This window comes from Empidonax traillii, unplaced genomic scaffold, assembly GCF_003031625.1.
Source record: "Empidonax traillii isolate 1590-97213 ecotype Southwest subspecies unplaced genomic scaffold, ASM303162v1 scaffold444:size1099390, whole genome shotgun sequence".
NCBI lineage: Eukaryota > Metazoa > Chordata > Aves > Passeriformes > Tyrannidae > Empidonax > Empidonax traillii.
The window spans coordinates 351,270-379,167 of record NW_020955637.1 but is presented as its reverse complement, the minus strand read 5'-3'; the positions used below and the strand labels follow the sequence as shown (position 1 = coordinate 379,167).

Sequence of the window (27,898 nt, the reverse complement as noted above, 5' to 3'; positions counted from 1 at the left end):
CGCGGCGCGGTCACGTGGTGGGCGGGGCGGCGCGCGGCGCGGTGAGGAGGGGCGGCGCGGGGCGGGGGGCGCGCAGAGCGCCCAGACCGCTGCCATGTTCGGGGGGCTCGGCAGATGCTTCGAGGAGGATCCCTTCTTCAGGTGAGGGACCGGAGCTCCGCGGGAGCCGGTTCGGGGCCGTAAAGGGGCGGTTGGGGTGGGTGGGAGGCGACGAGGGGCTCCGGGGACCGCCGGGGGTGATGGGTCTGAGGCTGTTGTGGGGCTGCGAGGGGACGGTCTGGAGATGTAAAGAGTTGGCTGGGGTGGGTCTGAGGTGGTGGGGGACTAAGGGACTGCCTGTGGTGGTGGCTCTGGGGCGGCGGGGGGTTACGAGGGGCCGGTCGTGGGGGGTGTGAGGGACCAGCCGGCAGGGAAGCGGCTCCGGGCGCTGCGGGAGAGGAGTCGGGGCGGGTTGAAGGGGCCGGTGGTTACAGGACGGTCTCGGGGCCAGGGCGGTTTAACCCCGTTTAACCCCGTTTAACCGGCCCGATCAACCGGCCGGGCTCCCCCAGAGCCGAGCAGGGGTTAAAGGCTCTCAGCGATGTCAAAGAGCAGAGCTGTGTCTCTGCCTCCTCTCCCGGCAGGGAAGGGCTCAACCCCCGTCTCACGGTGGCATCGACTGATGGGGAATCGTCACCTCCCTTGGATGGAGCCTCTTCATTGTGTTTTGTCCTTTTTTTTTCCCCCGAAATACAGAGGCTGAGTGTTGTAGCCTTTCTGGATTTATTTATTTATTTAGCTGTCTGTCAGCTCTTGTCAGTGCCAGCACTGCAGACAGCGCCCTGTTCTTCTATTAAAACCTCGCAAATGTGTGCATGAGAGCGCTGAGGACAAGCTTTCTCCTCGTGCTGATTCTCAAAGGGTGCTGTTGCTCAGCAGATGGTTTTTTTAGTTCTTATTCTCCGTGAGGGTGGGCAGGCCCTGGCACAGGTTGCCCAGAGAAGCTGTGGCTGCCCCTGGATCCCTGGAAGTGTCCAAGGCCAGGTTGGAGAGGGCTCGGAGCATCCTGGAATAGTGGAAGGAGTGGCTTTAATGTCCCATCCAACCTGAACTCGTGGTTCTATTTCTACACCGTGAGCACAGTGGTGGGTCATGTCTGTGTATTCAGGTCGGAGATCAGTTTATTCCCTCTGGGAATCTTCTTTTGGAAGAATCTAAATCTGAGTAGCGAGTAGTGCAAGTCCTTCTGCCCTCAGCCCAGACTGCTGAGTTACCTGCTCTGGCCCCATGTTATGTCAGAATCTGATCTGTAGCAGGTGAAAATGGCATCAGAGAACTCTGAGGAGCCTCAGTAATTGCTGTTAATCTTTAGAAAAACCATGAGGGATTTAATTACAGCCAAGATCAGGGGTGAGGCCGGGGGTGGATGAGGAAGGGGAATCAGGCCCTGTGCTGTGGGTTTGTTGTCTGATCTCCTGGTTACAGGGTGTTGTGGCTGAGGCTGCTCACAGGACGAGCCACTGCTGAGCTCCAGCACATTCCGAGCAGTGGGAGAGTTCCCAGAGCTCTGCTGCAGGGATTAGTGCACTTGGTTTCCAGGAATATTCCTGCTGTTACAACAGCTCGGGAGTTCCCTGCAGGAAACTTCCCTGGGCGTGAAATTAAGTCTTGGTTGAAAGATCAGTGGCTTTCTTTTTATTTAATAATTTTATTTGTTGTCATTGTCGCCACTGAGGTAGGGAAAGAAGATTGCAGGAGGTGGAGGAAGGGAGTGTGTGTGAAAGAGATGAGGTGGATATTGAGACTCGTTTTCTTGGCTCTACCCTGGTAAATCTGTTTTGCATATCATTAAGAAAGGAGCTTATTGCTGAGATAATCTTACCTCCAAAATAGTGTAATAATGAGCTTGTGTTGCCTCATAAGGAGAGATTTTGATGCTGCCCTGGAAATAGTGCCTGGGCTGCAGTGCCCACGTGTGAGCAGCTGTCCCAGGGAAGCACCAGTCACTCACCAAAGGTGTCCACTGGATCCAGCCCTGGCACCCTGGGCAGGTGCACGACTTGGCCTGTGCTCTAATGCACCAAAGCACGTTGGGTTTTTTTGTGGTATTGTGCCAGCTGTTATCTCCAGAGGGCATCTGCAACTGCAGCCTCACAGGGGGAAAAGGATGTCTGATGTTTAGAGCTAATACATTACCTCATAGAAACATATCTTGCATCCTGCACTGCAGAGACTTGGACTTGTTCAATTCATCTCTGGTTTTAAGGGTGACCTCCTCTTTTTGTAACTGTGGGTTGAGTTTGCCCCACTCCAGGTCATATCAAAATGGTGTTTCCTTTAAAGCTTGACAGCTCTGGATCTCTTTAGGGCTGGCTGCCTAAAATATCCCAAGGGAGCTGGGAGACTGCAGTTGCGTTCCTGGACTGTCACTCCACACTCTGTATCCTGCTTCCTTGTCTCTGGCAGTGAGGAGCTGCATTTCCAAGGTGTCTCATAAATCTTGAATTCAAACAAACAAACAACAACCCCCTGGGGTTCCAGGTGCAGGTGAGGTGTGTTAGTGATGCTAAATCCCACTAATTTCCATTAAATCTCTGGAATCTTGTCTCGCTCCTGTGTTGTGGGTAGTTTGTGAGTGTCCTGCTTTTGAACTGGAAGGGGCTGGGGAGAATCCTGCTGTGGATCAGCTCCTGCTGGAATACAGTTCCTCTTCACTGGTGTTTGGGAACCAAACTCTCTGAAGTTGGAGATCAGATGGAATTGAGCAGGTCCTGTGGAGGTGTTCGTGTTCTTCCCTCCTCTTGGCTCGTGCCTCCACTTTTTCCATCTGTTCTTCATCCTGAAGTGTGGGAACAGCTCCTTATCATGGCAGGGCTGGAGCCAGAGCTGGGAGTCAGCTTTAAACTAAAATGCTTTAAACTCTAAAGGTCTCCTTGCACTGGGGTCATTTTAAGTCAGGGTGTGGCTTAAAGGGATATTTTTGTGTTAAAAATCCTGTTTGAAAATTAATCCTGCGTCATGTTTTTATCACTTAAAAGGGAAAAAGGAGTAATGAAATGCAGCTTTGGCACGGGATCAAACTGGCCACGTGAGGTGGAAACTGGGGGCTGGAGATAAGGGCTGGGGAGCAGAAAGGCTGTCCAGGAGATACTGGGCATGGAAGGAGTTGGAGGGACAGCCTGGAGCTTTTCCTCAGGAGATATCCCGGGAAAGGCTGTGGTGTCCTGGAGAGATGAGGGTGTGGGGAGTGCCAGGGCTTGAGAGGAGGGAGGATGAGATGCTGCTAAGTGTAAATAAACATACCTGGGAAGTGACTGTTGATGTTAATAGAGTGGCTTTCAGTGGAATGGTAAAGAGGAAAATTAGCTGGAGGGAGGAAATAATCCATGATTTTGTATGGGAAGTGTTAATTTGGAGTTTGGACCTCAGGCCGCAGCTGCTCATCTGTTGTGTTCCTGAAAAAGTCCTGGTTGGATCCTCTTTTGTCCCTTATTAGAAATATTTTATTCTTGTCCAAATATTTTATTCTTGTCCAAATATTTTATTCTTGTCCAAAATGATAAAAATTAAGGAAGTTGAGCAGTGTTTTCCCTGCAAGTCAAACTTTGGGAATGCCAGTGGGGTCATGTAGGTTTTGGGAGAGAAGAGGGGGAAAACTAACAGGAAGACGAAGTCAGTGGGAATCTTTGTTCCTCAGCAGAGAAAAGGGGTGTGGGAACATGGTCTGTGGAGAGGGAAGGCAAAGATGCAACAGTGGGTGACTGAAGGGGATGGAGCTGGCCTGAATTTAGAAGATAATATGGATTTTCAAGCATCTGGGACAAGGAGGAGGGAAAGTAGGATGGGAGCTGGCAGCAGAATAAATTTGAGGGGTGAGGGGGGGAGGAATCCAGTGGGACATGAGGAGTTCAGTGAGTAGGACTGTGCCAGGCTTTGGAAGATGAAAGGGGGGAAAGTCAAAAATAAATTCTTTTAATATCAGGTGTTGGAGGTGGAAATAGACATAAATAAAACACAGGTGGGTTTATAGTTCCTGGCAGAGAGTAAACATGGGCTGGAGTGGAAGGTGACCTGGAAGGATGGAGTATTTCTGGAAAAGATGAGGGAAAAGTAATGCTGACATTGAGAGTGAGAAACAAGACAGTGAGAGTTCATTAGGATAGGAGATTGCCCTATGAAAAGCAAGGTTTGGCATAAAAGAACCCCATGGAATGATTAAAAAGTGGGAGTTCGAAAGACTTGGGAGCCGTTCGACGTAGCTCGGAGCAAACCTCACTGACGTGGCTGTGTTTTGCAGGGATCCCTTTGCTGCCCACCATGAGCACATGAGGCAGATGATGAGGAGCTTCTCGGAGCCCTTCGGGCGGGAGCGGTGTCGGAGCGTGCCGGAGGGCAGGGCCGGGCCGGACAGAGCGCTGGAACCCAGAGCGCGCCCGGAATCCAGCCTGGCGGCCCGGGGGAGCCGCAGGGTACGTGTGGGGCTGAGCGGGGGGGCTTGGGGGAATGAGGGACTCCTCTCCTGGTCCGTGTTCACTTCGCTTCAAAAGGTGCCTGGATATGGCTCTTGCCATCCTGGAAAATGTCCAAGGCCAGGTTGGAACAGCCTGGGCTAGGGGAAGGTGTCCCTGTCCATGGCAGGGGTGGAACTGAGCTTTGAAGGTCCCTTCCAACCCTGGGGTCTTTGGGCCTCCCAACCCTCTTTATTCCTTCACTGTGCACTTCAGTGTCCTGCCTGGAGTTATTTATGTTGAGCACAACCCTGTTTCACCACCTATGTAGCACCTACAGAGGTATTTTAACCACATTTTCATCTTTGCAGCAGTGAATGAAGGCTTCACACTCTGCATTCAGGCTGATTCTTGATGTTTGCTGTAGATACCAGCCTGTAAGAATTAAGGCTCGGGGAATTCGATACAAACTGTAGTATTTGTGTATGTTGCCAGCTGAAAGGGAGATGTTGGCAGTGATCTGTGTTTGGAATGAAGTATCTTCTCAACTCTGGGCGTGCAGGACAATTCTCTGCTGCCCTGCTGGAGCCCAGCCTTATCCAAGAGCTGTATTTAGAGAGCAGATACACTGGAGGTGGCTCCTTTCCCTCTACATATTTAGCAGCTGCAAATCTCTTACTGAATGGACCCCACTGGAGTTTAAAAACCGTTGGAAGGCAAAGGCACGTGAGGAGGGCTCGTGGCTGTGGGCCAGGATTGGGTGGTTGGCCCAGCCCAGATAGTCTGAGCTCAGTAAAGCAGAGCTCAGAGCCAGCCTGTCACCTGCACATCCAGAGGGGAACTGGGAGATTCCTCCCCCAAAATCTTCCCAGGAGCTTTTGATGTCCCTCATGTTTCACCAAAGACTTGGCAGATCTCCTTTTGCACTTGAGATATATAGGAAAAAATAGATTATTTTTTGCTGTTCTGCCTTGTAGGCACTGACAGAAATCTGAAGAGTTCATGAAGATGTTCCAGACTTGGATAATTCTTTCCTTTTGTACTTAAAGTTCCTGTAAAGGGTTTGGGTGCCCAGCCTGTCTTTGGGCAGGCCTTTATCTGACTCTCCCATCTTAGTTTCCTGGAAACATCCCAGTGTTTCCCAGGATCTGCCTGCCCTGGCACACAGGATGCTGGCTGTCAGTGGGTCAGAGGTGTTGATTTGTTGATTTTAATCAGCCTTCAGTGGTTGCACAACTGGAGTGGAGCGTTTCGGGTGGTGTCTGAAGCTCTGTGCTGTGTTTTAAACAATATCACAAAGGGGTTTGTGGTGTGCAAATGTTTCTCGGCCTCCAGCTCTAAGTGCTTTTAGTAGATACTTATCAATATTTATTAAATGTGGTGGCAGCTCTCGCTGTGTAATACCATCAGTGTAAATATTTCTGCATGCCCAGAGACTCCTTGGTGTCATTAATTACCGAGTTCTCCTGAGTGGCTGCTTTTATCTGACTGGAAGTGTTCAATGTCACCTGTGCTGTCTGTGCAAGTTAGTTCTGATAACAGGTAAAATAATAATTAAAGATGTTGGTCCTTTCTCTTCCAGGCAACAAGCTACTCCCTCATGCCCTTTGCAGGCTTTGGGATAGGGGTTAGTATGGCAGGAGGAGCTGCTGCTGGGTGTGTGCTGTGTGTGCAACCAAAGCATGGGCTTGGAGTGCTTTTCTGCTGTAATTTGGGGGGCTGGAACATCCCTGTAAAATATCTGTAATCTGCCTGTAATTCAGAGCCCTCAAGGGCTCCATTTTCTTGCACTCAAGAAATGAGTTGTGGATTTTTTCTACCTGAATTTTACTTAGTTTGGGGGCTTAAGCTGCAGATTCAAACTTTGAAATTAATTTATTTCAATTTAAAGCATGAAGGGTCACACAGTACTTTTACAGCAGAACCTGATGAGGGTGGAAGGTACATGAAAACATTTATAAAATAAACTCACATCGTGGCCAGTTTGACATCTGAGCGTCCAATCTTCCATCTTTCCAATATCTCCAACTTAACAACCAAGCTTCCATGCTACCTTCAGTTTTCCTTGGAAAAGCTGCATCTTGGCTTGTCTGTGTGTGAACTGCAGGCTGAAAACCTTTCTGATGCTCTGAGTTGCATTAAAAATGCATGTAAAGAAACACAGCTTCAGGACTGGGAGAGTCAGAAGAGTGTGTTTTAATTGTCATATCTTGTTATCAGGATGCAGACTTTGGGGATCCATTCTCTGCCATGGACAGGATGATGTCAAACATGAGGAACAGTATGCTGGAAATGCACAGGAAATTTGTAAGTTGTCCTAAAATTAACTGTTGAAGAGTGACAGTTGTTTGAAATATCACTCAGAAAAAACGTTACTGATCTCAAGGAGCCAGTGAGAATTCCTGTTTTTTGCCCAGGCTGTATTGTGGTTATAATTTTTCTTTATTCTTTGAAGATAAGATTGAGAGTGTTGCCCACCAGGCCTTATCTGGGGTGCCAAGAGGGTTAATTTAATGATAATAAAAATAGCCAGAAATGCCTGTTACCCACAAGATTCCACTTCTATTAATGAGTTTCTTTGCTGTGCAGGATGACCTGTCCATGCACCCCGATGGCCACACGTTCAGCTCCTCCTCCATGATGACTTACTCCAAGATGGGGGATGAACCTCCGAAGGTCTTCCAGGCCTCGGCCCAGACTCGCACGGCCCCAGGAGGTGTAAGTGTTGCTGGCACCCAGCTGGGCTGCCCTGCTCAGCTCTGGAGACAGATACTCTAATTCACAGAATCCTTTAGGTTGAGAAAGCCCTCCCAGCCCATGGATCCCCCCTGTGCCCCATCCCCACCCTGTCGCCCAGCCCAGAGCACTCAGTGCCATGGCCAGGCCTTCCCTGGACACCTCCAGGGCTGGGCACTCCAAACCTTCCTGGGCAGCTCCTTCAACGTTTAACAACCCCTTCCATGAGGAAATTCCTCCTGCTGTCCAACCTGAGCCTCCCCTGGCACAGCTGGAGAGTGTTCCCTTTCCTCCTGTCCCTCCTTTCGTGAGAGCAGAGCCCAACTCCCACCCTCAACCTGTCAACACAAAGAAAATGTAGAAAATGAGGAAAATACATGTTTGTCAAACACTGCTTTATGTTAAAGGCTTCTTAAAGGACTCTTTCCCTGCTTGTAATTTACATGCTTTAAATATAACCTAAATAAATTATATGTTTATCCCAAACTGGAAAAACAGCGCCAGAACTGCTGATTTTCCACGGCAGCCTCTGATGTCTTTGCTATAATTAATCCTTCTCCTGCCCCTTTAAACTACAGGAGAGGCATCTGTTTCTGCGAGCCCTGCCTTTGGATGCCCCCTTTGCCCAGGCATTACATAACCCTGGGCTGGAGCTGCCCTTCCAGCCCCTTCCCCGCAGCTGTTGTGTCTAATTCTGCCCAGGCCTTGGAACCTGAGCCCTGGAGCAGGGCCCTGAGAGGCTGGAACTGCTCCCTAAAGGGGCAGCCCCTGCACACCCTCACTCAGCACACCCTGCTGCTAATAATACCCCCTGCACAGCATGGCAAGTGGTTGCCTGGGTTTCAGGTCAGTCAACACCACAACCTAATAATCAGTTGTCCCTCACACTGGGAATTTTGGCACTGGGTGTCGCTCGTTCTGTTGTCAAGGAGAACGTTGAAGACTTGGCTGTGTAGTAAATTTAGACTGGGATTTTTTTCTACCCCCCCAATAATTAATATCCAGTTAAGGTGGTGGTGAGATTTCCTGTCTATTGGCAAAAACAAAACAGACTTGATGTGTGTTTTGTTGGTGTATTTTCAGCCAACACAGCAAATGAGATCACTGGAAGAGCCTGCGAAAGCTGACTTTTATAAAGGAAAGATATAAAACATTTGGGGCAGGAAATAACTTCACAAGGGCCTGGAGTGACAGGACACAGGGAATGGCTTCCCACTGCCAGAGGGCAGGGTTAGATGGGATATTGGGAAGGAATTCCTGGCTGGGAGGGTGGGCAGGAGGTGGCACTGGATGGGCTTTAGGGTCCCTTTCCACCCAAACCAGTCTGGGATTGTGTGAACTGGTTTAACTTCTGTTTTGGTGGGAAAGATGCTGATTTCCCCTTTTTTTTTTTTTTTTTGTACAGGTAAAGGAAACAAGAAAAGCACTGAAGGATTCTGTAAGTGGCCTGGAACAAATGGCCATTGGCCATCACATCCAGGATCGGGCTCATGTCATCAAAAAGTCCAAGAACTGCAAGACTGGGGATGAGGAGATGAACCAGGAATTCATCAACATGGATGAAAGTAGGTCTTTTTAGGCAGTTCTCTAATGGGCTTTACACTGTTTCACACACTAGTGTGGGAGTTCCAGCTTGAGACATCCTAAAAGCAACTTCAGACAGACTGAAAGTCTGCCCATCAAATCCTCTTTCCCCCCAAAATAGCTGCAGACCACGTGGAGAATCATGGACTACAAATTAAAAAATCACTACTCAGACTCACCAGTACTCATTATATTTATTTGCTTGTCTTTATTAAAAATAAAATGTGAATTAATCTGTGTTCCAGATGAGGCCGAGAGCTTTGATGAGGAGTGGCAGAAGGAGGTCATGAAGTTCAGGCCATCCAGAACTAGAAGCTCTGTGGAAGCTCCAAAATCCAGAGGTATCAATTACAAGGAGAATGGATCAAGAAGGTAAATACAGTTTCCTACCTCTATAAGGTAGGAATATATCATATATATAGTAATATATATAATATATATAATAAAAATATATATAATATATATCTGTATAAGGTAGGAATAATTTCCTACATAAGGAAACTCCAGCAGCACAAGGAAAATCCAATTCTTATCATCCTGAGTAGGAACAGCAGGTTTTATCCCTCCTTGTCCCGTGGTGACTGGGATTTTTGTTGTTGTTTTTTTCCAGAGAGAAGCTACTTGGAACTGCCCGTTCCAGAGTGCCCAGAGATTCCCTGGAGTCTCTCAGTGTGAAAGGAACCCACGTCCCCCTCAACAGAAGCAGCAGGAAATAAGTGGCCCCATCTCCCTGGGATGGAGTTTCTCCAGAGCTGAAAATGGTGCTCATGTCCATACAAATACACGGGATATGTGACCAATCTCTGTTTGTGTTGTGCCTTTGCTCCTCCTGAGTGTTCCTCAACCCTCAGCTCCTCAGTTAAACCCTCTCTTTTTGGTGAACTAAAAACCCAACAACTTTCTGCCTGAAAGCACTTTATGGATTATCACCAATTCTGCTTAAAAAAAGCACTGATTTTCAAAGTTTTCCTGCTACAGCTGCACCAGTCTCAGGCTTTACCAAGCCTGACACTGCAGCTACTTTTCCCCACTCTGTAAGTTGCACAGAAAATAAATTCTCTTTATTTAGTGTGGCTAAAATGATTTTTAGGTGATACTTAATAGGAATTGGAATACATTAAAGCCACTATATATATATATATATATATCTTTAAAATCATACTGGAAATTCTAACAGAATCCCCCCATTCACCTTGTTTGAACATGGAGAAAAGTGAAATCCTAAAATGGCAATACTGTCTCATTTTTAAGTTGATAAGATGGGCTTGCACCTCATTTTCAGTGCCTGAAGTGTCCAGTTTGTACCTCTGATCCTCTGTGTGTTTATTCTGGAGTTGGCCCATCGCTGCTGAGGATTGTCTGGAGTAGCTTTTAATCACCCCATGGGTCCTGAGAAACTCAGCTGCACTTTTTAGTTATTAATGGGAAAAATATGTGGGAGAAATGAGTTTAACTGGAACGATTTCACCATTTCTCCTGTTCTCAGGAGCCAGGAGAGAGCCCTGGACACAGGAAACCATCTCCCCTCAGCTGAGTTTGTTCTTTGTGATGATACTAAGTCTCATCTGGTGTCCCTGGATGATGTTGTTTGAGTCTGATGTTCTAGAAAAGCCAGGAAAATCTTTGTATTCCAGGTGTCCATGTGCTGTTTTGTCACACGGAATTATCCCCATGTTGTAGCATAAAGAATTTCTCTTTGTTAAATAACATTACATAAATGCAAGACTACATTAGTTTAGCCTTAAAAAGCACTGTTTATATGATAAAGTAGCATTAGTAAGTTAAGAGTAATGTTTGTTTGGCCAGAAAGCCTTTAAATCATATTTAATCTACCTGCAGTTTCCCCAGATTATTTAATTTTAATGAAATAATATGTTTAATAATGTCAAAAAATAAATCACCAGCACTTTTGTTGGGCTCTGACAAGGAAAGGCCAATTATTTGCTGTTTCTTGCAGTGGTCTCTTCCTGTTCTTAGAGCAAATATTAGTGGCAGTAAGTTCATGTGATCAATTATTAGTGGCATTAATTGGGGCTGTTGAACCATTTAATGAGCAGTAAAGGTGAAGGGGGGTCAGGGGATGCTTTGCCAGCCCTTAGAGCACAATCCAGGGGCTCATTTTCCATCCACTGAAGATAATGTGGCTTTTGCAATTAATTCAATAGGCAATACAAGGCTGGGGAGGCCTTTCCCAGGTATGTCACTCCAATTTCCTAGTGATTCACAGCAGCAAAGTTTTCCAAGTTGGAACATGACAGGGACGTTGGAGAGACACTGCTGTTCAACAGAGAATTCACCTGACAGCTTGGCTTTCTGTCTGAGATGAAAACAAACAGGATACAGCCATGTAATACTAAAGCAAGCACATCCTGGGGTTTGGAAATGACAGCGGGAAGGGGCGAATGTTCCTTGTGGATCGCTTTGTTATGCCAAGACTGTTCCCAGTGTAATGCACGGGAAGCTGTTCCCTGTGGAACCATCTGCAACTGCAGTTCTTGAATAAAGTTATTTATTATTTATGGGGTTGCTTTGCTTTGTTCTCTGCCACACAGGGAGTTGTGCATTATTTAGTCTGGGCTCCGAAACATTCCAGTGTGACACCAACAGCAGCAGAACCAGGGAAAGCTGGAATATGGAAGGAGTCCCTGCCATGGTAGGGGGCAGAATGGGATGGGCCTGGAGGTCCTTCCACCCCAAAGGAAGGAAGGACCCTTCCACCCCAAAGGAAGGAAGGACCCTTCCACTCTGGAAGCCCCTCAGTTTTCCCAGGGAAACGTGAATTTTCCGTAAAAGATAAGGTCCGACAGAAGGAAACTGCTGGAAGTGGGACTCGAGTATGGAGAGGGCTGGGCTGTTCCCAACTTCAGAGCTGCTCCTGGAGCCTTCCCCGGAATGAGAAACTTCCTGGTTTATCCCATAGCGGGGAATATTTTTATACTGAGAACATAATTTCCCAGTGCGTTCCACTTCTTTCTAATTACTAATTAGAAACACCTCCAGCCGGAGCTAATTGCTAACAATCCCCAACCTCCACCTGCTCGGCTGTGGATGGTGCCCCCTCCCTCCACTCCAGGCTCCTTCCCGGTCCCCGTTTTGGGGTGAAATCCGCCCGTTTCAGGGCGCCCGTGGAGAATTCCCGGTGTGCGGGGCCGGAGGGGCTCCCTGGAGGGCTCGGGCTGGGGAATGCGCCGGGATCGGGTCGGGAGGAGCATCCCCGGTTCCCACAGCCCGTCCCTGCGGATCCCCCCGGAGCTGCCGAGCCCGGCCCGGGCGGCGCCTGCGCGGGGCCCCGGAAGGGGCGGGAGTGACCCGGGATTGACCCGGGATTGAGCCGGGGTTGTGCCGGGACAGGGACGGAGCCGGGGCTGGAACTGGGGCCATGCTGAGCGTGCTGAGGGCCGGGCTGGCCCCGGGCCGCCCGCGCCACCTCCAGGTACCGCCCCAGGGGCCCCTCAGGAGGCGCCGGCCCCGCTCCGGAGGGCCGGGAGGGGGAGCGGCCGGGCCGGGTCCGTCCGAGTCCCCATGACCCGCCACGTGTGATCGGTGACAGGGATGGGGGACACGGAAAGGGGGGATTGGCAGCGGGGTTGGGATGCGGGGCTGGCGAGGAGGGGCCGTGCGGGGCCTCCGGGCTGGGCACGGTCCCAGCTGGCCTGGAAAGGCCATTCGGCTCTAAGTGACCCGTTTGACACGGAGTGGAGACCGCAGGGAAGCGGTTGGGAAGTTTATCCATCGGCACAGGGGCAGTTACGGTGGGAAAAGACCTCTAGGATCTCCAAGTCCCCCCTGTGCCCCATCCCCACCCTGTCCCCCAGCCCAGAGCACTGAGTGCCACGGCCAGGCCTGCCTTGGGCACCTCCAGGGCTGGGCACTCCAAACCTCCCTGGGCAGCCCCTGCCAATGTTTAACAACCTTTTCCAAGGAGAAATTCCTCTTGCTGTCCAACCTGCCCCTCCCCTGGCACAGCTGGAGGCTGTTTTCCCTTGTCCTGTCACTCCCTGCTGTGCTGGGTCAGCTCCTCACCAACCCACGGGCTCCTCTTGCCCTGCAGCTGCTCCTGAGCTCCTGCAGACACTGCTCCTCGGGGGTCCTTCCCAACGAGAGGATCCGCAACATCGGCATCTCGGCCCACATCGACTCCGGGAAGACGACGCTGACGGAGCGGATCCTGTTCTACACCGGCAGGATCGCGCAGATGCACGAGGTGAGACTGCAGGGCTGCTCTGGGGGAGCCCTGAAAATCCTTGGAAAACAGGGGGAGGGCAAGGGGGTGGAATCCCAGAATCACTGAGGTTGGAAAAAACCTCCAAGGTCATCAAATCCCCCCTGTGCCCCATCCCCACCTCGTCCCCCAGCCCAGAGCACCGAGTGCCACATCCAGTCCTTCCCTGGGCACCTCCAGGGATGGGATGTGCGTTCCTAGTAAACTCCTTGGACTACGTTTTTTTTTAATTTCTTTTTCCCTAAGGTGAAAGGTAAGGATGGAGTAGGAGCTGTAATGGATTCCATGGAGCTGGAGCGACAGCGGGGCATCACCATTCAGTCTGCAGCCACTTACACCATGTGGAGAGACACCAACATCAACATCATCGACACACCAGGTGAGCCAGCTGGGACCACCTGGGGGTCGCTGTTCCTCGTGGGTACAGAGGACATGGTGCATCCTTGTGTTGGGACAGGACAGTGTGTTGTGGATTCAACCTGACAGAGGGGGAATTTAGGTGAGATAGAGGAAGGAATAATTCCCTGGGTGGGTGGGGAGGCCCTGGCACAGGTTGCCCAGAGGAGCTGTGGCTGCCCCTGGATCCCTGGAAGTGTCCCAGGCCAGGTTGGAACAACCTTGGGATAGTGGAAGGTGTCCCTGACTTTAAGGTCCTTCCCACCCAAACCATTCCATGGTTCCACTCAAGCTGATGTGACTCTGTGGCTGGAGGGTTTGCTTCTGTTGGCTGTTGCTGCTTTCTGCACTCATTTATCGTGATTTTTATGAGTTTTATTGTCATTCAGGGCACGTGGACTTCACCATTGAAGTGGAGAGGTCTCTGAGAGTCCTGGATGGAGCAGTCCTGGTCCTCTGTGCTGTTGGAGGAGTCCAGTGCCAGACCATCACTGTGAACAGGCAGATGAAGAGGTACAGCGTGCCCTTCCTGACCTTCATCAACAAACTGGACAGGATGGGCTCCAACCCAGCCAGGGCCGTGCAGCAACTCAGGTATTTACCATTTAAAACTACTTGTGAAGTCGTTCTGAATACTCCCATGACAGGTGGAGAATAGTGGAGAGGGTTCTCTTTGTGGCTGCAGTTTGGGGAATGCCTGACTTGGGGTCAAATCTTAATCTGACCCATAAGTCTCCAAAAATGCTGGGATCAGCCAAGACTTGCAGGGACCGAGAAGAGCTGGGGTTTGATATTTATTTTGTTGATGGAACTGTAGTTGGAGCCGCCTTGAAAGCAGCCTTTTGGTTTTCCCTAGATCCTGGTGGCACAGGTGCTGCTGGAATTCCAGCAGGGAGGTGATGGGGTGCTTTGGATGCCTGGAATCCTGCTTACCCCTCATCTGATCTGTGAGATAACTCATTAATATGCATGAAGGGAGAAGCCTCCCTATCAATCAAGTAATCAATCTCAAACCAGTCTCCTCTGTCTTCTTTCCCGTGGGATTGGCTCCCTGTTCCTCTTGGGCCACCCTGCCTGGAACACACCTGGGTGGTTTTCATCAGCACTGACAGATTTTTGGCACTGCCCGAAGGATGAAATCCAGGGATTTTGTGGGAGTTGTTCAAAGACCATCAGGGGGAGACCCACAGAAACAACGTTTTTCTTGAACTAATTTCTGTTTTCTCCCTTTCCCAGGTCCAAGTTGAAGCACAATGCAGCTTTTGTGCAGATTCCAATTGGGCTGGAGGGAAACTTCAAAGGAATTATAGATCTGATTGAAGAAAAAGCCATTTATTTTGATGGTGCACTCGGGTGAGTTGTGAAAGTCGCTCCTTTCTTGGCTGGAGCTGCTCCTTGCAGGAGGAATTCCTCCTGCAGAGGGGAAACCCTGCTCTCTGGGAATTCCAGGGTGGGGCTTGTGCCAGGGCTGAGCTCAGCCTCCAGCATTCCCATCTCCTGGTCCTGCAGGGATGGGTGGTGGGAAGGGGTGGTGGCCACACTTCCCACCCTGACAAACAGAGGGACTTGCTCCATAACGGGATCTGGCAGTGCACGTGTGGCTGCTGGGATGAAGATGAGATGTGGGTGGGGCTGCTGAGCAGGTTGTCCTGCATCCTTCAAGCTCCTGCCAGGAGTGGGAAGGAACCTTCTCCTGCCGGAGCACCAAAGCTGATTCTCACAGGGGATTTTTTTCCTGTTATCCGTGTCAGTGGTGAGTTTTTCTGGGTCAGGCTGGCAGTGGCAGTGATGGGAAAGGTCGATGCATGTGGTCCACTCCCTGTGAGTGATGATTTACCCCTGTGTGTGCAGCCAGACCCTGCGTTTCGAGGAGATCCCCGCCGAGCTGCGGGCGGAGGCCGCCGAGCGGCGCCGGGAGCTCATCGAGTGCGTCGCCAACTCGGACGATCAGCTCGGGGAGATGTTCCTGGAAGAGAAGATTCCCACAGCTGCTGAGCTAAAGGTGCCTCCAGAGGTGGGGATGGCCAGGGAAGCCAGGGAGGTGCAGGGGGAGAGGTAACAGTGCTGTTTTGCAGCTGGCCATCAGGAGAGCGACTCTGAGCAAGTCCTTCACCCCCGTCCTCGTGGGGAGTGCACTGAAGAACAAAGGGGTGCAGCCACTGCTGGATGCTGTCCTGGAATACCTTCCCAATCCTTCTGAGGTGGAGAATTATGCCCTCCTGAACCAGGGGTAAGGAGTGTCCAAGGCCAGGCTGGATGGGGCTTGGAGCAACCCCAATGAGTGGAAGGTGGTAGGGGTGGGACTGGAAGGCCTTCAAGGTCCTTTCCAACCCAAACCATTCCATGGTTCTGTGGAATAGTTTCAAAGCAGTTCAGAACATAGCAGGAAACAGCAGTAACAAGATCCATTCACCATTTGTGTTAAATAACGGCCCCAGAATTTGGCACAAACTCCCAAACCTGAGAGAGCTCCTTTCACCTGAGGGTTACCCTTTGTACTGGTGTTATTAACACATTAAACGTGGGAAATGATTATGAGACAGTTCATCAGAGGTGATGGCACCCTTCAAGCCTTCAGCCCCTTCCAATGCCTGACAGCCCTTTCCAGGAAGAAATTCCTCCTCATGTCCAACCTGAGCCTCTCCTGGCACAGCCTGAGGCTGTTCCCTCTTTCCTGTCCCTTGTTCCTGGGAGAAAAGTCCAACAATTAGGTGTGAACCTCAACATTAAAGCCAGTAAAGAGCCAGCAGATGCTTGGAGGAGGCTCCCAAGTTGCCTCATAACCTCACCTCCCTCTCCATCCCTGTTTTTCAGGGATTCTGAGGACGAATCCAAGTTCCTGTTGAACCCTGCTCGTGATAATTCCCAACCTTTCATCGGCCTTGCCTTTAAACTGGAGGTGAGTCCACAGAGCTCCTTCCTAACGACTCACACAGTGAATCCAAACAGAGGGGGCTGCCAAAAGTTGTGCAGAGCAAGCTTTAAAATCAGGTTATATTTAAATTCAATTTAAACTTCACCTTTAAAAAATTGGTTCCCACCATAAAATCCACCAGTGTGTCCAACACTGCCAATTTGGAATTTAGAATGGGTTATGTCCCTCAGATATTTCATGGCTTAGTTAAAACTCAGACAGTTGGGGGGTTTATGGGTTTATTTCAGATACTTTCAGAGAAAAATACTGGCTTTGAAAACAACGGAAAAGGAGAGATTTGGAGAGGATAAAGAGCACAGTTTTAAGGAAACAGGGTTGTTTCTGCCTGAAGAGCAGCACCTCAGATTTCATATTCCATGTCGATGTGTGTCTCTGTTTGGAAGGTTTGGGAGTGATATAATGGGTTCAGGAAATTGCCAGGAAATGCCAAATTCCATCCCAGAGCCAAGGGGAAGCTGAGACTCTCAAAAATGCCTCAGTTGCATTTCTGGGGTGGAAATCCAAACCAGAAACACCCCTCAGTGCAGGTGACGCTTTCAGTAACAATGGCCCTGCTTCCCAGAAGGATCACATGTGATTTTTTTTTCATGGATTTTGCTTCCAGGCTGGTAAATTTGGGCAGTTAACCTACATCAGAGTTTACCAGGGGATGCTGAAGAAGTCTGATTACATCTACAACACCAGGACTGGGAAGAGGGTGCGAGTGCAGAGGCTCGTCCGGATGCACTCGGACAACATGGAGGTGAGTGATCCCTAGGGATGGGGTGGGCTCTGAGCCACTGCCTGACATTCCTGCAGTGGGTCAGGACTGCCTGGAGCACAGCACAGTGGTTGCTTCACATCCTTAAACTGCAACAAGTTGGCACCCAAGCTGAGCTCTCTCTTTTGTCCTCGGAATAAAGAGGTGGAAGCTTCACAGAGCATTTTTAGCCCAGCTGGAATTTTAGAGGAGCTCAATGTCAAGCTTTAAAACACAGAATATATTTATGTGTCTTCTATAAACCAGGTGAAGTTCATAGGTTATGGAATCAGAGGAGAAATCCCAGAATGGTTTGTGTTGGAAGGGACCTTCAAGCCCATCCAGTGCCACCCCCTGCCATGGGCAGGGACACCTTCCACCAGCCCAGATTGCTCCAAGCCCTGTCCAACCTGGCCTGGGACACTCCCAGGGATCCAGGGGCAGCCACAGCCTCTCTTACTTTTCAGTATTCCCTAACCAGGAAACTTTTCTTTCCCAAGGATGTAAATGAAGTTTATGCTGGAGACATCTGTGCCCTGTTTGGGATTGACTGTGCCAGCGGGGACACCTTCACTGATAAAACCAGCACTGCCATCTCCATGGTGAGTTCCCCTTGCCCTGTGGGGATCCCTCAGGCACTGGGATCTACGAGGATTTTGCTGGGGAAGTTTGTAATCATCCCCTCTTCCTTGCAGGAATCCATCCATGTCCCTGATCCCGTCATTTCCGTGGCCATGAAGCCTTCCAACAAGGTAGGAGCCTGTGGATTTCCCTGGGTTCCCCTCCCTTTGCTGCTTTTAGGATTTAATGCAGGTTAAACAAGGAACAGGCTAAAACAAGCACTGTTCCAAAGTGTTTTATCCACAATCCCTCACTGGATAAGCCAGCAGGTGGCTGGGCTGGGTGGTGTCACTCAGCCATGAATAAAGAGCATTTCTTTGACCTGAACTTGAAATAAATCACAATTAACACATTAACAAATGCAGTTAGAAGTGTTTCAGAAAATAACCTCAGAGAGCAGACGTGCTCAGCAGCTGACAGGAAAAGCTGAGGCCTTTTTCTTGGCTAATTTCTGGAATGTGAGCAAATCTTGTGTATTTAATTGTATTTCAGAACGACTTTGACAAGTTTTCCAAAGGCCTGAGCCGCTTCACAAGGGAAGATCCCACTTTCAGAGTGCACTTTGATGATGAGAGCAAGGAGACCATTGTTTCTGGGATGGGGGAGCTGCACCTGGAAATCTATGCCCAGGTAATTGGGAAAGCAGATTCCATGGCCTCTGCTTTTCCCTGGTTTTCCAACCACGAATTCTCCTTCCTTTTCCTCCTCCTCCTCCTCCTCCTCTTCCTTCTTTCCAGCTGCTTTGGGAAGAGTTTAACTGTAAATCAACTTCTGCAGGTTCCTTCTCTGCAGTGGTTCCATTTTGAAGGATTCTAAACTATTTAAAGGAAACTGCTGCCTGGAATATTTTCACTTTTTCAGTTCGAATCCATAAAAAATGTATTAAGCACTACACTTTGCTTTAGGAGGCTTTGCTTATAATTACTTAATAATTAACAATAATTAATTTCCACAGAAAAAATACTCAGTTTCTGTGGTTTCAAGTGCATCATTCCATGCAGGATGGATGCAGGGAGAAGGGAATAGTTGCTCACAGTGATTATTCTCATTCCAGTTGATGACTATATTTTAATAACCACAAGAGATGTGTCTGAGATGTTGACAGAACAAAGAAAAGATGGTTTTGTCTTGAAAAACTTAAAACTTTATTAAAAAAATTAACGCTGTTCCCTTTTCCCGTGTGGATCATAAACAAAGCTGGGTGCAGAAATGACAGTGAACAATTTATAACACTAAAAAAAAAACCCACCAAAAAGCCCCCAAAAATCAGCGAAAAGCCCTGGTTAACCCTGATTAAGTTCATGCAGTGATTTCCAAAGAACTGTTCTAATGGCACAACTCTGGGTCTTTCCCTGCAGCGAATGGAGAGGGAATACGGTTGTCCTTGCACCATGGGGAAGCCCAAAGTTGCCTTCAGGGAGAACATCTCTGCCCCTGTGCCGTGAGTATTCCCTCTGGGAATTGTCTGCTTCCTTTCTTGGGGTGATTTGATTAAGGAGCAGAGCAGCTCTGGGGTGATCCCCTCAAAGCCCAGGGTACAGGAGAAGTGTCATTTATTGTCTTTGTACCCTCATTGCCTCCCCACCCCTTCCCTCCTCTGCCCTCTGTCCCAACGCCTCTTGGAGCTCCGGAGCTGCTTCCAGAGGGGATCAGGGGGTCCCTCATCCCGACGTGTGTCTGGGCTGGCGGCTGTCCTGTGTCACTTGGACACCATCCTGAGGGTGCCACAGCACTGTCATCTCCCAGGGAATGATCTCCTGTGGGAGGGACAACAGGGAACAATCTGTCAGCAATTCTCTTGACTAGTCAGGAATTTCTCTTCGTGGAAAGCTCAGGAACCAAACCCGCTGTAGGGGCCCTTGGCTGGAATTTAAAGCTGACCTTGGCTTAAACTTAAAGCTGACCATCATTTCAGGGGTTACTCTGAACTCACGGTGTATCTCCTCCAAACACACAGGAAAACTGGGAGAATCCAGAGAATTCTGTTAGTTTAAAACTTGGCAGTGTGCAGGGGGTTGGAAGCAGCGGAGCTGGAGCTGGGAGGGAGATCCCTGGGTGCTTTTTCCAGGAGGTTGCACAACCAGGATCTTTTCTCTCACACTTTGTGTTTTCCTTACGAAAACACTTGCTCAGATCCCAGAATTATGGTGGGGAATATTTCAAAGTGCTGGGAACCAGTTTGTGCTGGGAGTTACTGGGATAGGTGCTGCTGTTGTGTCCTGGAATGCTGGGATGGGCAGGGAAGGTGGCCCTGAGCTCCCCCTGCTCTGTGCCCACCCCACCATCTGTGTGCCAGAGCTGAGCTGCCAGGCTTAAAACCACAGCCAAAAAAAAGGCTTTTTAGAAATCCACTATTTACCTGGGACACCATTTCATGAAGGAGAACCTGGAAGTCAAACTGCAGGTATTTGTCACTTCTCCTCTGGAAAGACAAGGTGAAAAGGGGTGAATTTGGGGCTTCCCACCACCTGAAAAGCAGTGAGTGAGTTCTTTGGTTCTCTAAAAGATCCCGATTTGTGTTTCTGTGACTCCAAAATTGCACTGGAGAGAATAACATGAGGCTTCAAACTCTGCCAGTGCCTCCCTTAAAGAAATCAAATAAATACCAACTTCAGGAAACTCCGTTGGGATGGGAACACCTCCTCCTACAAGGTGTCAGTTTAACCCAAATAATCCCAAATAAAATTGTCAGTAGGGTAAGGGCAGACCCCAGAGGCCTTACAGTGATTCTGTGAGTGACAAAATACACGCTGGCCTTGGGAATATACTCTTTTCCCATGTATTTTTCAGGGAAAAGGAACGAAATTCCCCAAGAGAGGTGGCAGCTGGGTTAATTTAATCGTTTTCTGTCTGCCTTGTCCTCAAATTTGTTAAAGAGGGGTTTAAAATCTTTAAACTCTGGCTGGTGCACAGCCCTGCAGCAGCTGTGAATTGCTCCAAGATGCCATCAGAGGGAGCAAAACATTCACAAATCCTGCTCCCTGAAGGAATTTGTCTCTCCTTCATCCCCAGCACTTCCTGGGAGTTCACTGCCTGTTCTGAGTGGCAAAAACAATTGGGCTTTGTAGGTTCTCTGAATCCTAAATCCTGTTTGTTTATCCTTGTTTGTTTTCTCCACTCAGAGCAGAGGAAATAGGGAGAATCTACAGAATTCTATTAATTTACCAATAAGACCAAAAGGACTTTGCTGTGGCAGTTCCAGGCAGTTCCAGGAGTCTGTCAGGCCTGGTGGTGGCAATTAATGACTCAATTAATTTCAGGAGCTGCAGGGAGATGTGCCAGGTTTTGATTCCTCAGCTTAGGGCAGATCCAAATGTGCTCAAGGTAAACCCATCCCTTGTAACCACCCAGAAATAAAACAGGAAATATTTTATCCTGGAATATTCTGTTCCCTTTCTCCCTTGTGTTCCCCTTTTGTCCTCCTCAGTTGATGCTCATCATGATAAGGGAAACCCAAGAGCTCAAATAAAAAGCCCTTTTAGGCTCTCTCCCCTAATTGCTGTTTGATTAGAGGGAAGGGGTAGTGGAACAAAATTCAGACACTGGATTGGATTCTTAAAACCCAACCAGAGCAGCAAGTTCAGACATAACTGAGGTTTCCTGAAGGTGGATTTTTAAGGATGTGGATCCAGCTCTGCTCTAGTCCCTGCTTAGCTCCTAAATACTCTTCTTGCAGAGCACTGAGAGCCAAGGCCAGGTTGGAATATGTGTCAGGGGAAAGAAGTGCAGGAGAACACCCTGGGAGTGTGCCAGGCCAGGCTGGACGGGGCTTGGAGCAACCTGGGATAGGGGAAGGTGTCCCTGCCCAGGGCAGGGGGTGGGAATGAGATGGGCTTTAAGGTGCCTTCCAACCCAAACCATTCTGGAATTCTGTGACTGATGGGGACTTACCACCTGCTTCACATGTTTGACTTGGGCCAGCTGGATCTGGGTGTTTTCCGTGGAATTCTGCCACACCAGGTATCCCGAGGCGGCCCAGGCGAGCAGGTGGAGGGGCTCCAGCTCTGGGGGCACGTGGCCATGGCTGTCTGGGGAACAAAACAATTCCTGGGTGTTAAACAAGAGCCAACTTCGTCACCTGGTGCTAAAGTCACTCCCTGGCACGTCACAGAACCTTCCACAGGGTATCTTGGAGGAGCTGCTGCATCCCCGCAGTGTCTCCTCCTGTGGAATCACAGCGTGGTTTGGGTTGGGAGGGACCTCAAGGTTCCTCTCATTCCCACCCCCTGCCCTGGGCAGGGACACCTTCCCCTATCCCAGGTTGCTCCAAGCCCCATCCAGCCTGGCCTGGCACACTCCCAGGGTGTTCTCCTCCACTTCATTCCCCTGACATAAAAAGTTTTCAAGGCTCTGAAGTCAGAGCAGACCCCCATTGTCAGTCAGGGTTTGGGATGTGCCCAGGACAGCTCAGAGGGGGCAGGAGGAGGTGACAGGGGCAGGTGGTTCTCCAGAACAGCCACATGCAAATCATGGCTCAGTTCTGGATTTCAGAAATCAGTAAATTGAGTGGGTGTGACTGACAGACCCCCCAGAAAGAGAAAGGGGAGCAGCACGTGTTCAGAGCAGGGGGAAGGCCTGATCCTTCTCCCCCAGCCCCACCCTTGTACCTGGAATGTTCTTTGCCACCAGCTCTTTTTCCAGGCTCCTGATTCGGTTGTAGAACACGTGATCTGCTTCCTCTGTGCTCTTTAGTTCTCCTTCAAGGGTGAACTGCACATCTGGGGCAATGTTTTTGTTGTCCAGATGATACAGCACCTCAGCAGTGCAGTTAACAGTACTGTCCTGTCACAGAGTTAATTATGTGCATTAATATTTCATGAAGTACACGTATAATGGGGGTAATTTGCACTTCTGACGTGTCTCTTCTTTTTTTATGGAGCTGCTGTTTTCTCTGAGTCTGGCCCAGAGAGATTTGTGCTTATTTAAGGCAAGGTTAAATTCGTGGTTGATCTGTGAGTGCATAAAGGTGATTTGCTTTCTGCAGCGATGGGAAGGGCAGTGGGTGGTGCAGAATGTCCCTTGTGCTGTTCAGTTGGAGCTGAGTGACACTGAAATGTCCTTGTCATCCCTCCAGCACTGTCTGGTGGTACCACATGGGCAGGGCTTTTAGGGTGGGTTCCCTGTTGTTAAAATTTAGCCTTTTTTTGCCTGATTGGCAGGATAAAAAAATCAGAAACACGATTCCAAATGTGATTAGTTGGTGTGTCCCCTGGCCTGAGCCAGAGCAGCAGCATAAAGTGAATTTATGACATACTCAGAGTGGTTAATTAATTCAACCTGAACTCACTTTGTCCAGGGCATCTTCCAGCTCCAGTTCCAGGTAGTACTTGTACCCAACATTCTTGATGTCCTAAGAAAGGGAAAACATTAAGGATGTTTATTTTGTCAAATGCTGAATGACTTTGCGTAGTGGACAAGATCAGAGAATCATGGAATGGTTTGGGTTGGAAGGGAATTTAAAACTCATCCAGTCCCACGCCCTGCCATGGGCAGGGACACCTTCCACTGTCCCAGGTTGCTCCAGCCTGGCTTGGGACACTTCCAGGGATGGGGCAGCCACAGCTTCTCTGGGCAACCTGTGCCAGGGCCTGCCCACCCTCAGTTCTAGCCTGGAATACCCCTGAATTAACACTTTGGATGGAATCACATGGGGAGCTCCAACAAAGTGCTGCTGGTTAAATACCCAGGTAGGAGTGTTCAGGGATTCCTCGAGCGAATTCCCTCCTGCAGTTGATTATGAATCCTGTCCTGGATTTTTTTGGCTGTAATGACTGAAGGAAGGGGGTGGGGGTTGCTGTGCCGCTGTTTGGGGGTTCTGTGCCGTGTTCTCAGCTGTAACCCCAGCCCAGGTGAGCAGCCAGGTGTGTCCCGGCAGCCGCGATCCCAGCACCCTCCTCCCTGCTGAGTGCGCTTGGGAGGCTCCCCGGGCCCGCTGCCATCGTGGGGACAGCACAGGCTGTGTGTTCCACCTTTCCAACCGGCCCGACCGCTCCCAGCCCCGGGGCCCTTCGGGACACGCAGGTCCTGCCGTGACCCCCACAAAAGCCGCGGTTGGAAGGGATGGAGGGGGGGATCGCCCGGTCCGACCTCTCTGCCCCGGCGAGGGGACTCCCGGCCCTCCCTGGGCAGCTGTCCCCGAGCTCTGGTCCCTGCAGCAGGGGTGTTCAAGGGTTGGGTGTTCAAGGGTTGGGTGCCCGGGGGTCCCCATCTCACCTCGGAGCGCGCCCCCCGCAGCTCCCTCAGCCGCAGCGCCCGAGCGGGGCCGCCCCGCCGGTACCGCAGCAGCGCCTCGGCCAGGGCCGCGGCCCGGCCCGCCGGGAACCGCTCCGAGGGCAGCTCCGGGGACAGCTCCATGGCCCTGCCGAGGGGGAAGCTCCGTGGCCCCGCAAGGCGCTTCCTCCGGCCGCAGGAAGGGAGCGGCAGCGGCGGGGCCCGCCCCGGGGAGCGGGCGGGGACGGCGGCCGAGACACCGCGGAGCTGCCCGGCCAGAGGGAACGGAGGTTTGTTCTGAGAACAGAACAGCGTTAGGGGGGATAGCGGGGAGAAATCCTTCCCTGTGAGGAACAGGCACGGGTTGCCCCATCCCTGGAAGTGTCCCAGGCCAGGCTGGAGCAACCTGGGCTAGTGGAAAGTGTCCCTGCCCATGGGATAAGACTCAATAACCTTTACATTCCCTTCCAACCCAAAGCAGTCTGGGATTCTGTGAACTGCAGAATGGGGATTTTTTTTTTTTTTTTCCCCTGGGGTTGCAGCAGGTTAATGTGTTTGGGGTGTGTTTGTTTTCAGGTTTGAATTCACCCACAAGAAGCAGACAGGAGGGGCGGGCCAGTACGGCAAAGTCATCGGGGTGCTGGAGCCCCTGGATCCCGAGGACTACACGAAAGTAGAGTTTGAAGACAGAACCGTTGGCACAAATATTCCCAAACAATTTGTGCCCGCTGTGGAAAAGGTACAGACGGTTTGAGTGCTACAGAAAATACTGATTTTTGTGTTGTCCTGCCATATTGCCCATATTTGCTGTGCTGGCCTTGCCGCAGGCAAGGAAGGGGCTTTTTCCTGTTTCTTTAGTGGAAGCAGAATCATTTGTGTGGTTTTACTTCATATCTCACATTCCTGGGTTTTCCACTGACTTTATAAGCTGCTGTGTTTGCTTTGGTGGTGTGTGCTGGCTCTGTTTCCCTGGCAGTGCCTCCTTTCCTTGCTCACAGTCCAACAGTCCTCCTGCTCAGTCTGCTTCTTACTGCCCCTTCTGCTTTTGGTTGTGGCCCCACAATTCTCATTTCTAACCCCAAAGTATGGAACTTCTTCTGTGACTTCTCTGAGGCCAATTATGTAGGAAGCTGTAATTAAGCTGCATTTCCTGCCTGAATTCCCAAATCTGTGGCTGTCTCTCTGTAAGATTTACCACATACTATTTTAATTAACCTGCCCTCATCTCGGAATTCCTGTGACAGCTTAAAATAATTCCTTCATTATTCTATGATGCAACACTTGAAGATTTTTGCAAAATCCTGAAAAAAAAACACGCAGTCTCAAAGGAATCTTGTTCTCCAGGCAGGAGCTCTTTCCACCCAGAGCATTCTTTGGGGTTTTGGCCGTGCAGTCCCATACAAAGCCAGTTTTCCTTGTGCCTTGGTTTTCAGTTTTATGAAGCATCAGTTTCCAGCTGAGGTGCCAAAGGCTGGCAGCTCAGAGGCTGCAGATTGGTGCTGACTGGGAGCTGTTGTTGTTGCAGGGGTTCCGAGATGCCTGTGAGAAGGGCCTGGTGTCGGGGCACAGGATCTCCGGGGTGCGCTTCGTCCTGGAGGACGGGGCCCACCACATGGTGGACTCCAACGAGATCTCCTTCATCAGGGCAGGAGAAGGAGCCCTAAAGCAAGGTAAGAGCCCCTTGTTTGGATGTGTCCTGGCTCTTGTTGCTGGGGCTGAATTTAACAGCCTCCTTTCTGTAGGGTCATGTGTTATTTGGGGTATCCATCTGTCATCCATCTATCCAAAGTTTGGCCGCTTGTGTAGAGCACAGTATAAGAGTTTATAGAATTTCTGAGGGAGGCACAACAGCTCTTGTGGTTCTGTGAAGGAGATCCTGTTTTCCTGGGGTACAGTGCAGAAACACCGGCAGCACCATCCTTACAGGGCAGGAAGAGAACATTGGGTCAAACTGTGCCTTTTTTAGGGAAAATGTCTTCCCTGGAGGGGCGGTGAAGCACTGGGATAGGGAACTGCTGGAGTCACAATCCCTGGGAGTGCCCAAAAAATGGGGGGGATGGTGGCACTTCACAAGATGGTTTAGGGTCAGAGGTTGGATTTGGTGACCTTGGAGGTCTTTTCCAACCTCAATGACTCCATGATTGTGGTGTCAGGACTAACAGGCGGGGGAGCTGGAATTCCACGGAGCTGACTGTGGGAAACACTTGGCATTAACATAAACCATTTATTGCTTGGGGGAGGGAGTATGTCAACTTACCCCAGGCTTGTGATGCTGGCTCACTTATCCCCCTGTTTTTCCCAGCCATGGAGAACGCCACGGTGCGACTCATCGAGCCCATCATGGCCGTGGAGGTGATGGCTCCCACGGAATTCCAGGGAGCTGTGATAGCCGGGATCAACCGGCGCCACGGGCTCATCACGGGGCAGGACGGGGCAGAGGGCTACTTCACCCTCTATGCTGAGGTTTGTGGTGTTCCCAGCTTTTCCTTTCCTCCTGTTGGCTTTTGATTTTGGGGATAAAGTTGGAGCCAGGCTGACTCGGTTTCCACGTTCCCTTTCTTGTGTCCCTTCTAAAAAGGTGTGTTTTCCTGTTGGGTGGTGGGAGGGGAAATGCACTGCATCCCTTCTGCTCCCTAAGCTGAGGAATTCCATTAGAGCCCCAGTCTGGAGTTATCTCAACCCCCTGTGATCTCTGGGTGACACAGCCCTGAATCCAGGATATTCCAGTTCCTGGTGCATTCAACTCTCGGGTTTCTGAACTTTCCTGCTGAAAACACGTTGCAAGTGTAAATGAGTTAAAAAATAACAGGAACTTGACAACAACAGGTCATTAAACCCGAGCTTTTTGCAGGCAGCACTGACCCTTTGTATCAGAATTGGGATTAATTAGGTGGTAACTCAAAGTGTTTTGTTTTTACGAGCCTGTGTTTGGATTTCAGGTGCCCCTGAACGATATGTTTGGATATGCCACCGAGCTGAGGTCCTGCACAGAGGTGAGCTTTTATTTCTGTAAATTTGGGCTGCTTTGCATCGTTGTATCCACAGCACCTGCAGCAGGGAGGGAGATAAAAACCAAACCCAGAGCTGGCTCATTCCTGGGCAAAAAATTCTTCCACGCTTTGGGTTTTGTCTCTGTGGGATTGTAAAGGATCCTTGAGTGTTGTGACCTGCTGCTCTGCAGGGTTCCATATATCCCATCCTCACTTGGAGTTCCTTTTCCCAATTTTACAGGGAAAGGGGGAATATACCATGGAATACTCCAGATACCACCCATGTTCACCCAGCACTCAGGAAGAAATTATCAACAAATACCTGGAAGCAACGGGGCGACTTCCTGCCAAAAAGGGCAAAGCCAAGAGCTGATCAGACTTCTCTGAACACTTTTTCCCAGTCTCCTCCAAGAGCTCAGTTTTCCAAGCCATGGAAGCAGGCAAGGCTGGCTGGGGAAGGCAGGCTGCAGTGGGATTTGGACTTGGAATTTTGTCATCATGCCCTTCCTCTGTGGAATTCTCAGGAGCCACCAGAGGATCACAGCGGAGTTGTTCACGTGTAAATGCTGTCCTTACCGAAATATATGCTAGAACACGGCTGATAACTGGTCTTGAAGCTTATCTTAATTAAGTTCTATTAAAATAATTGTATTTTTTACTTGCTACATCGTTATTGTGTAATCAGGTTTGGGAAGTTCGAAAAGGTTGAGGCGGGAGAGTCAGGTAAGAGCTGCAGGACGGGCACAGGGGGTGGGTGAGTTGTCATCACCTCACAGGGTGCTCCCAGCCTCCCTCCAGGGAAAAATGCCACTTTTCCCTTCCAAATCCTCCAGAAATGGCACAGGATCCTCCCCAGTGTCCACCCACCAGGCAAAGCCATCGCTCAGTGCCACTGCCTTGGCACCAAATCTGCTTTTCCCTGGAGAGTGGACAAGAGTGCTGGTAGGAGTTAACCCTTCCCAAAGCTGGGAACAGCCTGGAATTCCTGCAGGGGCTTGGTGATGTGGATTCATCGCATGGACTTGGCTTTGGCTCTCT

At 50.0% G+C, this 27,898-nt stretch overlaps 3 protein-coding genes across 4 annotated transcripts; 2 read left to right on the top strand and 1 right to left on the bottom strand.

Moving 5' to 3' along the window:
* The first annotated feature begins 14 nt into the window (after positions 1-14).
* On the top strand, positions 15-11,266 carry MLF1 (myeloid leukemia factor 1). Its single transcript, XM_027894831.1, has 7 exons — positions 15-141; positions 4,277-4,448; positions 6,648-6,734; positions 7,017-7,145; positions 8,569-8,728; positions 8,993-9,119; positions 9,358-11,266. Exons 1-7 carry the CDS (start codon positions 95-97, stop codon positions 9,461-9,463), a joined length of 828 nt encoding a protein of 275 aa, XP_027750632.1. The 5' UTR covers positions 15-94; the 3' UTR covers positions 9,464-11,266.
* On the top strand, positions 7,814-27,522 carry GFM1 (G elongation factor mitochondrial 1). Of its 2 annotated transcripts, none has more exons than XM_027894830.1 (19): positions 7,814-7,823; positions 12,120-12,180; positions 12,799-12,951; positions 13,216-13,348; positions 13,755-13,959; positions 14,602-14,718; positions 15,217-15,367; positions 15,441-15,595; positions 16,180-16,264; positions 16,905-17,042; positions 17,540-17,641; positions 17,735-17,791; positions 18,153-18,290; positions 19,019-19,101; positions 24,447-24,609; positions 25,396-25,540; positions 26,173-26,333; positions 26,810-26,863; positions 27,102-27,522. In XM_027894830.1, the coding sequence occupies exons 2-19, from the start codon at positions 12,127-12,129 to the stop codon at positions 27,231-27,233; spliced, it is 2,226 nt and encodes a 741-aa protein (XP_027750631.1). In that variant the 5' UTR covers positions 7,814-7,823; positions 12,120-12,126; the 3' UTR covers positions 27,234-27,522. The 2 variants fall into 2 exon arrangements, with proteins under 2 accessions (XP_027750631.1, XP_027750630.1); XM_027894829.1 differs by lacking the exon at positions 7,814-7,823 and adding an exon at positions 11,941-11,945 and having other exon boundaries at positions 12,099-12,180.
* Positions 19,234-24,014, bottom strand: LOC114062906 (latexin-like). The gene is made up of 6 exons (XM_027894840.1): positions 23,874-24,014; positions 22,948-23,010; positions 22,268-22,442; positions 21,552-21,688; positions 20,020-20,082; positions 19,234-19,417 (listed from the first exon to the last, which is right to left on the bottom strand). Exons 1-6 carry the CDS (start codon positions 24,012-24,014, stop codon positions 19,322-19,324), a joined length of 675 nt encoding a protein of 224 aa, XP_027750641.1. The 3' UTR covers positions 19,234-19,321.
* Positions 27,523-27,898: the final 376 nt, after the last annotated feature.

Coding starts and splice junctions, on each gene's coding strand:
- MLF1 (XM_027894831.1), top strand. CDS start 95: ATGTTCGGGGGGCTCGGCAGATGCTTCGAGGAGGATCCCTTCTTCAG. Junction 142..4,276: donor GAGGAGGATCCCTTCTTCAG/GTGAGGGACCGG, acceptor TGTGTTTTGCAG/GGATCCCTTTGCTGCCCACC. Junction 6,735..7,016: donor TGGAAATGCACAGGAAATTT/GTAAGTTGTCCT, acceptor TTTGCTGTGCAG/GATGACCTGTCCATGCACCC.
- GFM1 (XM_027894830.1), top strand. CDS start 12,127: ATGCTGAGCGTGCTGAGGGCCGGGCTGGCCCCGGGCCGCCCGCGCCAC. Junction 13,960..14,601: donor AGGGCCGTGCAGCAACTCAG/GTATTTACCATT, acceptor TCCCTTTCCCAG/GTCCAAGTTGAAGCACAATG. Junction 25,541..26,172: donor AGAAGGAGCCCTAAAGCAAG/GTAAGAGCCCCT, acceptor TGTTTTTCCCAG/CCATGGAGAACGCCACGGTG.
- LOC114062906 (XM_027894840.1), bottom strand. CDS start 24,014: ATGGAGCTGTCCCCGGAGCTGCCCTCGGAGCGGTTCCCGGCGGGCCGG. Junction 22,443..22,947: donor TGGAAGATGCCCTGGACAAA/GTGAGTTCAGGT, acceptor ACTCTGTGACAG/GACAGTACTGTTAACTGCAC. Junction 20,083..21,551: donor TCAAACATGTGAAGCAGGTG/GTAAGTCCCCAT, acceptor TTGTCTTTCCAG/AGGAGAAGTGACAAATACCT.